The 11,808-nt window shown below is 39.0% G+C and overlaps 1 protein-coding gene across 1 annotated transcript in view; it reads left to right on the plus strand.

The window, feature by feature from the left end:
• LOC139742577 (protein unc-45 homolog B-like) overlaps window positions 1-11,196 on the plus strand; it is a 53,989-nt gene extending 42,793 nt beyond the window's left edge. The window contains exons 17-18 of the mRNA XM_071653108.1: window positions 4,063-4,209; window positions 9,343-11,196. Coding sequence (XP_071509209.1) covers window positions 4,063-4,209; window positions 9,343-9,597 — 402 coding nt within the window. The 3' untranslated portion in view covers window positions 9,598-11,196. The remainder of the gene's footprint in view (window positions 1-4,062; window positions 4,210-9,342) is intronic.
• The last annotated feature ends 612 nt before the right edge of the window (window positions 11,197-11,808 follow it).

The following is an 11,808-nucleotide window of genomic DNA, read 5'->3' on the forward strand; positions in this document are numbered from 1 at the left end:
TTTTGCTCATGTACAAATGTTGAAAGCAGTATCTGATCAGTGTGCGACAGTCCTTCTACTACTTACATGTGTGGGTCTGCAGAGATGGAGGCAGATAAATCTGACGTTCCTGACCATGCAGTTGATACGAAAATTAAAGTGCCCAGATCAAAAAAAGATCCGTGAAGTACCAGCCCACGTACTCTCGTAAAAGTACGAATACGTGAGGATTCTTAACTTTGATATTAACAGGAAAAAAAAAAGGATCTTTGAAGTACCAGCCCACATACTCTCGTGAAAGGACGAATACGGGAGGATTCTCACATTTATAACAAAAACCTTTATCGCTGATTGGTTCAACCCTGACAGTAGTTTTCTTTTGGTCTCCTACTGAGCCATTTTCATTTTTACCATTGAAAAAATTAGATGGCAGAAAAGAACAGATAAATGGATGAATAAATAGGTGGATAGATAGATATAAAGAGAGGTAGGACCCAAAGATAGGAGTGCAATAAGAAAAGAGATGGTGACAAAGAGAAAAGTAAGATAGACAGACAGTATCATCAAGAGAAGACTACTTTGTTGAAACATTTGGACTTGTTTGAACTATGATTTTATGAGTTTGGCATGAATTGCTTGTCAAGTCCATGAGAGTCCATTATTTTAAAAAAAAGGACAACAAACACAACTTTTGCTTCCTTGCCATGGTGCAACCTGTGTAAGGTATCCCCAAAAGATTTCATTTAAGTGAGAAATACAAGTACATCTTTTGATCCAATATCACTAGAAACTAGACAGATTAATTGATGGAGAGAAAATCCCACAACACTACTCGAGATTAAAATCCTTGGGACTTGGCTTACTTCTTGATTTTTTTTTTTTGTTTTTTTTTTTGCTGATGGCATCACCGAGGAGAACTGTCTTTATTGATCTATATGCTCTCACTGGCACAGCTCTTTACATCAATCTAGTTTATGGATTTCGGCATTGTGAAATAAATGAAATTCCTTTTTTGTTTGTTTCTCTAAATTTCCTTTATTCCCCCCTTTCATGTCTGCTACCCCTCCTGCCTCTGACCTTCAACCTGGTTAGCATCCCCCTACTCCCCCCTCCCCCCTCCCCACGCCTCTTCATCAAGATGCATCCATCTAACCACCAATTGAGTCCCAATGATCCACTTCAAAGGCCATTAAGCCCGGAGACGCTTCTCCGCCGCTGACCCATCTCCCTCCTCCGAAAGCCTACTCACAGATTCTATCAGGGCTGAGGCTAAGTGCTAATGAAGGACTATTTAGTCGCATTTGGCGAATTACAAGCCGTGACTCGAGTGCCGGGTAGGTGTTGGCGCTGACTTGCACTGTGCTGGGCAATTAGCGCTGCTCTAGCCAGCAATTCAAATGGGAGAGGCTGAGTTTTTGTGATGATGAGTGTTGTTTGATTTGATCTTGTGATGTGCTGGCCTCTTAAAGGTACACATGTAAACTTTTTGGTTTTTATTATCGCACCAGAAATGGCCACTATGTTAAAGGGATTGTATAGTTTTGGTTTAGACCTTACTCCAAGTTTCTAACATTTTTTTTTTTGTGAGATAATGAGAAACCTCTTATGAAATATGAAAGAGTGTGTAATTCCAATAGGGATTCAGAATTTATGTAATGAAAATTGGTTTGAAATGGCTTAGATATCCAAATCAGAGCAATCCTAGGAAAAGGTGTGACCCACCTTTTATTAGGATTGCCCTGTTTTACTTTATTTTTGGATGTCTCAGCTATTCCAAAACTGATTTTCATCTAATAAACTTTGAATTTCCTTGAGGATGGTATGCTCTGCATCATTTCATGATTGCTTACTTGGTATCTCACAAAAAGTTAAAAGCCCAATCCTCATCTCCACCAATACTGTACCATCCCTTTAGAGCTTTGTATGTGTGTGTTTGTTTATTTTGTTTAGTTTTTGTGTAGGTGCTTTCCAGTGAGAAGATCTTATTTTTGGATTAAAGGTCAACTTTCTCATACGTTCAAACATTATATAGATGATGACTGGCGGGGGAGGGAACATACCGAATGTTCCACCCGAAGGGTTTGAAATGCTATTGAGGGAGGTTAAAGTCCCGAGACGAAGTGGAGGGACTTATAACCTCCCGAAATAGCATTTCAAACCCTGAGGGTGGAACGTTTGGTACATGTTCCAGACAACAAAAGTCATCATCTGTTATATTATATGGGTTAGTCAAATCACACTTTCGTACGCATTACAATAATCGGTCATCTGCTTTTTCACATTGATGGAATAGGCAAATTTATCCTATTGATTGCGTGAAAAATATGATCGTTCAATCGTTTGGTATCGTTTGTCATTTGTTACGTGAAAATGTTTTCCCATTACAAAAATGTTCTGCCCATGGGCGAACATAACCAATGTGCCTCCATCACGTGACTGTGTTTAGCCAATCACTAACCGGTATTTGACTAACCCATTTAATATAATTCAATGTTTTATCCTCCATTGTATTGAATGTGGTCACATTGTATTTGTTTCCTTTTTGTAGATATCAATACCTTGGCTTAGACAGATAATTTCTCTTGCTCTTCATTGAATAGATTTAAGCAATTAGAAAAAAAGTGCTCTTTTGTATTGATTCTCTCTTACATGAAAGGATCATTTCCCACCATCATGCACAAGAAGTGCCCCAAACAACACAAGACATGGTGACTCACAGCACTTTAGTAGACTCTTGTTAAACTTCAAAGCCCCTTTACACATGTAGCTCAGTGGTAGCAGTCCCACGTATTCCATCTCTGTTGCAGAGACTCCAACCCCAATCACCTTCTGATCTGGAGATTCTCCTGCCCGAAACCCCTAGCAAACGGGAGACTCCAAGTTCATGTGTGCAAAGCGCAAAGTTCCTAGGGTTCTAGATGTTCTCTGGTGCTATCTAAGGCTTATTTTTTCAACATACAATAGGAATAAGTAAGAAATCCTTTCCACCGGGAGACACAGAGCCAGGGCGGGAGAAATCAAATCGCAAGCGGGAGAACGGGAGATTTTGCAAAAATGGGCTTTCGGTGGGAGATCTCCCGTCGAAAATGGGAGAGTTGGAGTCTCTGCTGTTGTTGTTTTTTGTGTGTGTGTATGTGCATGGATTAAACATATCCAGTGTTGATTTGTTGCACTTCAAAGTTGAGCATGGCTTTAATTCAGAATTCATGAGGCAGGGTCATGTCTTGTGTGTGAATAACAGGCACAGATTTGTTTGGAGGTAGATTTCCATTTGAACACTTTATGTCAAGCTGGAATGGAATGAAATTGTCATGGACACTATCCTAGCTGACATGTCAGGATCTCGTTTCGGTTCATGCTTAATTTCAGGCCATTTTGAAAGGACACTTTTCAAGTAGTACTGGAAAACCAGAAACATTCTCAGCATGAAACTTTCGTGAGCTGTAGCCAACGGTCTTTTTCGTGATACACTTGTATATGAAACTTTTGTGAATTGTCACTTGCGTTCAGTGCATTGTGTAGACAAAAGTATTAATGTGCATTTTACGGGTGCGCGTCACGAGACCCACAATTCATACAGCCCACGAGTCATACAGCTCACAAGTCATACAGCCCATGAGTTACTGAGTATACAGCTCACGAGTCATACAGCCCATTAGTTTGACACTAAGCTAACAAGGTCCACGAGGCCTACACATTAAGCCCCGTGTTGTATCTGTCGAACTCATGGGCTGTTTTTACCTAGTGTCGAACTCATGGGCTTTATTTGCCTAGTGTCGAACTCATGGGCTGTATGACTCGTGAGCTGTATGACTCATGGACCTGTTTTCAATGTGGAACTCGTGGGCTGTATAACTCGTGGGTATCGGTCTAGTGGGATGACCCCCATTTTACATGTACTTGTGTGAATCTCGGCTCCTCGTGTAATTCGAGAAAGTTTTTCTGGTTTTAAAGTATTTTTTTGTTTTTCTCCTGTTACTGAGCATTCAGGAATCTTTCTAATTACACTTACAGCATCATTCCGTCATTCCGTCCTCCCCTTGTTCTTTTCCTCTCCCCCCCCCCAACTCTTTTCTCGTTTAGGCCTTTGAACTCCACCTCGGCGACAATGACCGGGTCAAACTCCTCGTCCTGTTCTGCGGCGAGGAAGACCCAAACCTGGTGAAAGCTGCGGCCGGAACTCTGGCGATACTCTCCTCGCACGAAGAAATCTGCGGCAAAATACTGAAAGTGAGTACTGTGGAGAATGGATCAGAGTGAGTTGCACTTGTCCATGTGTTCAATGCACTGTTCATTTCATATATCTACAGCTGCTTGTTTATGATGTATAATGTTTGTGTGTATGTTGCACACTCTCAACAAAGGATGTGCATGTCTTGAATTTTTTTTTTTAAATATCAAACTTTTTTTTTTCTTGTAGGGTATGAAATAATGTGTATTTCAAATCTATTGATCTATGCTGTTGCAATAATGTTTGATTAAAGGGACTGTACAGTACTGGTTGAGGTGGGGATTCATGTTTTTAACATTCCTAAGTGAGATAATGAGAAACCTCTTATGAAACATGAAAGAGCATGTAATTTTAAGAAGGATTCAACGTTTATTTGATGAAAATTGGTTTACAAATGGCTTAGATATCCCAAAAAGTGGTAATGATAAAAGGCGACAGGCCACACCTTTTATTAGGATCTCTTTGTTTCACCTTGATTTTGGATATCTCAGCCATTTCAAAACCGATTTTCATCAAATGAACTTTTGATACCCCTGTAATAGAATTGCATGCTCTTTGACATCTCATAGAGTGGTTTCTGAATATCTCGCAAAAAGTTAAAAGCTAATTCCTCAGCTCAACCAGAACTGTACACATCCTTTAAGCTTTGTAGCATCTTTTTAAAGCAATGTATATGATGCATGAATGTTTTCACATTTGTTTGAAGAGAAAAAAAGAATTAAGCAGAGTGAAAATATTTGATGATTATTTGATTCACATAAATGCAAAGACAGTAGCCACAGCTTTGTTGAGAAGACTCAAAAGTGTGACCTTAGTCCCAGTTACAGGAGGCTGTAAATGGATCGAGTCATTTGTATTCAACATGAAGTTCAATATATGGGGCTTACACATCACTCCGTAGCTTGCATACGCATAATTACTAACAAGGCCCGAATGCATAATTGGTACCTTTAAAAATGCATTCGTCAGAGGATGAATTGTAGTGCTAGTCACCGAAATGTTTGATTTTGTGTGATAAACACGTAGCACAGATTTATTGTCACGAAAGTGAGCAACAGTATATTTTCACAGGGGCTTTCATACAACTTCATACCCATAGTATACTTGATGGATAAAATGTTAGATAATACTCATTGCTGCTTTTATGGTCACATATTCATTGCATTTTCTTTGTTTATTATCATATACAAAATTTCAAGTTTGTAATAAATCAATATACGTAATTAAAGAAATGTGTCTGGTTCAACCAATGTCGTGTCGCCTTCAAACAGTAAAGATACTTCGCCCGACCAGACGTTATTAGTACACTGTGCGAATACAGCCAGCGACTGGGCTGTGTATAGTTAAAAGATACTAGTATGTTTTTACATGGCACCATGATACTGGTGTGTCTAAAGCTGCGTTCCCTTTTTCTGGACTCTAGATTCAACAAGTATTCCTTAATCACCAAACACTTCACTACAATATATTTTGGTATGCGGAGAGTGAATCCTTAGTCATGCATATAATTCGTCAATGTCGGCTTATGTACATGTAGGTGGAGGTTCTAAATATCTTACTGAATTGACATTATGCTTACACTTATTTGTTGTCAGACTCTTAAATCCCCTTGTCTTTGCACAGTATCCTCAAGGGCTAAAGTTGCCAGTAAAAAAAAAAGGCAAATATTTTTTTTTTTTTCAACCCTCCCCTTCAAATCAGAACAGCAATTTGCAAAGGGTTTTAGAGGCGTATTGCCGTGTGCCTTATTTTTCTTTAGTATCCGATCACTGATTTTCTGGGACATGCATGATTTGATTGCAATGAGAAAAGCTACAATTCTACACTTGAAAGGAATGAAAGATATGCTGCCCCTTAAGCCCTTCAAAAGATTGTGTGTTGGGTATTAGAAGAGTCACGAGACACTTGTACGTCTATGTGATTATTGCAACATGAAATGACGAGTAAGTCACGTGTTCCAAACACTTTTGAGGAGCAAAGATTCTCATCTATTTCCTGGTTGATTGGTAGTTTTAGGCTGTCTAGAAACAGAAGAAGTGACTGCTGTATCCCAAGCATGTTTGGACATAACAAGGAGGGCTTTACTTTGGTGTATAAACTGCACTCTATCTGCATGTACTGTATCTTCCGATTGTTTGACTTGCCATTGTGAACGCAACACAAATCAAAGCTCCCCAGTGCACAGCGATCAGCTTTGGATCCCTGCCCGTGTTACGCTGTTTACCTGGACAGAGGATTTACAACCTTGAACCCGTGCTAGGGTTACTGATGAATTTCTGATTGGGTTACCTACATTGCCCCATCAATCAGTCCCGATGTCATGCATTCATTCTCACTCCCCGGAATGAGGGAGTGTCCGATTTTAGAAACCAGACCGTGGCTTCATTAAAACAACGGCCGCCACTTCGCTAGGGTTTCGCGGAATGTCTGCGGCCGGGATGGATTCAATTAGATCGTTGGAAGTTAAAACTAATCCGTGGGGAATCAAGTTGAAGAGGACACAAGTGAGAAAGATGAGTTTTGTTGAGGAATTGGAGATTAGAGCATATTGGCTGTAGTGGTTAGTGGTATTGAATTATTGATAGACAGGGGACAGATACAGGTGAAAAGTGGAAGGAGGTTGATGATGGCGGCGCGCAAATTTCAAATCTTGCTTTTGATTGTGACGGGAGGTTTAATCACTTCTGTAGATCTATCAACATTGCATCAACTCAAACTGATGAAATGAGAAAAGTAGTGGGAAATTACCTCCCCCCCCCCCCCCCCCCCCTTTAGGACCTATGTATTGAACTCTATTGTTTGTGTAATGATTGTGGGGAAATGCTGTCATTTCTATCAGACTTAATACACAGACTACCAGGTTCCCGTAGGCAACAGGTTAAATGTGACAGCTGAAGTGAAAATAGTAGGAATCTTTTTGTCGTTGTTGTCATCAGGAGCAATTAGGATGTTGATATTGTGACATTTTTCTTGTTGTTTCCCTTTTTTTTATCAATGTAAATTATGACAGGTCATTTTGTGATAGTGAAAGCAAACATAATTGGTAATTCTGAATGTACATTGAATGTTAGCAGGCATTCTATTCACTTATAATGTTAAGTACATCACGAAAGCTTACCCTGTGTGTGTGATGTATGGGGGGATTAATAGAATCTTCTGGGATGGTTTTACACACTTTATCCATCACAAGTAGATATGAAGTTAGATTAGACCAGCTGTGTGCAAACATTCACCAGGAAACTTTATCGTCCTCAAAGCGAGTGTTTTGCATTTTCCTCTGCAGGCACTGATACATGTGCCGCTAATCAGATCGAAACTTGAGCCCCCTAGCTCGGGGTGACTTAATAGTCCAGTCATTCCCAAGTGTGGAGTTGCCTGAGGAGAGAGTGTAAACTCCATGTTTACCTTCCCTGGGACCTCAGAGGCTTTCAGATTGCTGTTGGCACTGTGTACAAACAGCTTGCCAATCAAGATGACAAAGTTAATGGCTCATGAGGGATTATGGCTTCTGGGGGGTCTAACTTGCTCATGATTTCAGATTATTTGAACACTTTATCACATGCATATATTGCTTTCAAAACTCTTCTTCCTCTTTTTGTCAATTGTGTCTCGTGCTTCAGTTGCCAAATGTTCAGTTCATGCGATTTTTCTCATTTCCTTCTTCATGACAAATAAAACCGAAGAGCTTTTCACTCAACCACAAAATGTTCCAAATAAAAAGAAGTAAAAAAAAAACACCCCAACAACAACAGAAGAAGCATACACAGCAGAATGAAAACATTGACATGAATACTTGTAAAGGAGTGATCAGGTACCGGTACCTCCATGTAGTACCGACGAGTGTGAAAAATGATATGAACCACCATATTGAGGTAATGTGTGTATTAAAGGAAGACCAGCTTTCAGTTAAGGCTCCCTTGAATTTGCATAGTTTGTTGGTTTGTTTGTTTCATTTCAATCTGAGAAGATGGCTGCATATTCAGCTGCAATAGCTGGTCTTCCATCTGGTCCAGTTGGATGTGAGGTGGGACCACTTCACCGGATTTAACACCCTGCTCTTTGCGATGAATAAATGAAGCGGGACCTTTTGCCTGCATGAGTTGTGACTCTCTCACACATTGAACCTCCATGTTATGTCCTATCCGAGGGACAGAGTGTTTTCATCTTTACTACAGGGGACTGTATGATTGCATACAACATTGATCAGCAAAACTCGGGAATTGCACCCATGTCATTGGTTTTGGAGGCAGACATGCTACCGAGTGAACCAAATCATTGCCCAGTATGAAATTAAATTGACTATGACTCTCAATCAGTGATTCATGAAATAGCCTGAGGATGTTGCTTTTGAGAGCTAATGAGGTCTTAATCCTAGCATCATGGTTGTAAAAGTTGTCAAAAAGACCTCCTCCTACCTGCATATATACCTACACCTCCTTGTATCAGTTGCACACACGTAGACACACATGCACACTAACCTACATTTTCAAGGAAATGCAACCAACCAACCCTTTGTCTTCATAGTCTACTGTCATAGAGAGGACTAAGATTTCAAAAAAAAATTTTTTCTATCAGATAAGAGGACAAAGATACAATCTGCTGCATTTCAAACCTGCGTGAAAAAAAGCTACAAAAATGAGTTTGTGTTTGGACTCTTTTTATGTGGCTGCTAAAAAGGTGCTTAAATGCTTATGATCAATCTACGATTAACTGATGGCCTTATGCTCCCTGCAAAGGAGCAGAAAATGTAGATAAAGTGCCTTTGCTCAAGGGCACAACTCCTGCTGCCAGAGGACTTGAACCACAGACCTCACAACTGAAGAGTCTTTTCCATTGAACCACTTGCTAAAGAATGACATGTTCATATCTATTTTTGCAATATAAATGCATTTTCTTATCATCTATCACACTTTTAATCCCATTCTGGATATAAAGTGTGAACACTGTATTAGGCACATGACAAATGTAATGTATTATTATTATCATTATTATTATTATCATCATTGTTATCATTATTATTATTGTTATTATTATTATTACTATTATTAGTAGTAGTAGTATTAGTATTATTAGTATTATTAGTATTAGTATTAGTATTATCATTATCATTATTCTAAATCCCGGAAATGCAGGTGAAAGCCTGGCTTGAGATCATGCAGGTTCTCTGCGTCTCGCCGGACAAGGACATTCAGCTGCGAGGCATGCACATCCTGGCCAGCATCGTCGAGAGTAGCAAGGAGAACGCGGAGAAGGTCGTGGAAACAAATCTCTTGGAGGTGCTGATGGCGCTGTCAAAGGGAGGGTCGGAGGTCGACCCCAGGGTCAAGGCGAGGGCCGATGAAGCCCTGGACCAGGCCCGGGAACACAAGCTCATCCAGAAGGCGTAGAGTTGGATCAGGACCTCGGAGCCGGACTCCAGTGATTCTAGGATGGCCTGGGACCTGTGGGCAATAATGGAACCTTGTTTGGAATGATAGCCTACAATCGTAACACCATTGATTTTTACTCGTATTCTCATATTGAAAAGACACTGTATCCCTATGGTTTAGTACCGTAATAATGATCATGACATATCAGTGATAATAGAAGGATCATATACCATGTCACGTACTTGTTATTACAAGAGGACTTATTTCATTGCATAACTGTGTTGCCAATTGCAGAATCGGTATTGAATAGATTTAGCGATTAAAAGGTCTTTAAAGATTCTGCCACTGTAACAGTGAATTCTATATGAATATCAAAGGTGTCAAATGAAAGGGAATATTTAAAGGGGAATTTCCTCCAAATATACGTCATGTGGATTGAGTGAATGCAACAAAATTAGTAGAACATATCAGTGAAAGTTCAAGAAAAATTGGATAATCCATTCAAAAGTTATGAATTTTCAAAGTTTTCAGTGCCACTACAGCTGGATGAGAATGCTACAACAGTTGGTGATGTCACTGGAGAGCAATGAAATAAGGAAAATATAAAGAGAATTTTGCAAAATGTCGTTTTTCTACCATAATGAAAGAGCAATTGACTTACCTATCATAATGAAAGCAGGGGGAATAATATTGTCCTTGATATATTATGTTAACAACAAATCAAATGAATGTGTACTTTTCATTAAAAAAATAATAATTTTCAATTTTTTTTCATACTATTTGTTTATATTGTTCCAATGTGATGTTACAAAATGTAGTAGTCTTCTCATCCAGCCGTAAAGCAGCACTAAAACTTTAAAAATTCATAACTTTTGAACAGATTATCTGATTATCCTCAAACTTTCACTCATGTGTTCTACTATTAAATACTGATGCATTCACTCAATCCACACATATGTTTGGGGAAACTTCCACTTTAACTGGACAGTAAGAACAAATTACAATATGACGTAAAATTTGTAAGGGGGAAAACAAAATATAAAGCTCCAAATCAGAGAAATATGGTTTTCTGGTTTTGCCTGGTTTATTTACCTCCAGGTTGATCTTCCTGGTTGTAGCTTGTTATGTTTTTCCCTTGTTCTGAGGAGTATCCTTACCTGGTTAGCACCTCTGCATAGGAAGATGAATAGGCCCCTTAAGACACTTGAGAAATGCGTTGATATTGCACGCAATTTCCTGTCCACGACAATCTAAAAGTAAGAATCTGTTGTCAGATTAAACCTGGGAGCAAAATCCACAGCAGCGCTAATGAGTGGCCGTATATAGATGGTTTTTAATAGATAGTCAGTGTGGGAGACTGAAATTTGTGATTGCATCATAGGAAGAGTGATGCTTCTGAGAAAATGGTGCTTCTGAAATGATGTTTTCTCGTTTGGAATTCTTTAGGAAATAAATCCTTCTCCATTTTGTGAGGAAGAATATTGGATTAAAAAAAAAAAAATTATGCGAATGAGTATGCACTTTTGCAACCTTCTCCACTGCCTTGTACTTGGGTGAAGAGTATGTATGGCATTCATGGATCAGCATAGTTCAGAATTTTGTTGAAATGATCAGAACAATGATGGGTTTTTTTTTGTCTCTCCTACATGTCTCTCTAATGATGGAGATCCCTTTTATTTTCTTTTAGAAATGTCCAAATGATTTTTTTTTTTCTTTCTCGAAGAATCCTCACTTATCCGTACTGTGATTACAAAATATAGTTGCTTCGTTACGTCACTCTTTTCTGTCATGCCATGGCGGTCAAAGCATGATGCATCTCCCTTGAAATGTTCTGTGTATTATATTAATCTATTGTTCTCTTTTGTAATATGAGAGAGTAATTGTGGGATCCTTCCCCCCCCCCCAAAAAAAAAAAAGAAAGAAATAATAATAATAATAAATCTTAACATTTACTTCTTACATAATCATGCCACTTTTTGTTTCTGTTTCCATTGAAGGGTATACAAAACTATTTTTCATTGTCTGTCCAACTCTTCTTGAATATGGCTCTGATTTGCTTCATGCTGGTACATTTCTTTGTACAATACATCATTAAAGTGTGATTCTTTCAAGCACAAAGATGAATAATAAACAAGTATTGGCACACTGTCACTTCTTGTGTGTAGAACCACTAGACATGAGTGGTATCAGCTTTATCATTCAATAATCTCTCTCGGTTTTGTGCAGTGA

This window comes from Diadema antillarum, unplaced genomic scaffold (genome assembly GCF_040938485.1).
Source record: "Diadema antillarum isolate AM-2024a unplaced genomic scaffold, OU_Dant_1.0 seq00001007_RagTag, whole genome shotgun sequence".
In the NCBI taxonomy this organism is placed as follows: Eukaryota; Metazoa; Echinodermata; class Echinoidea; order Diadematoida; family Diadematidae; genus Diadema; species Diadema antillarum.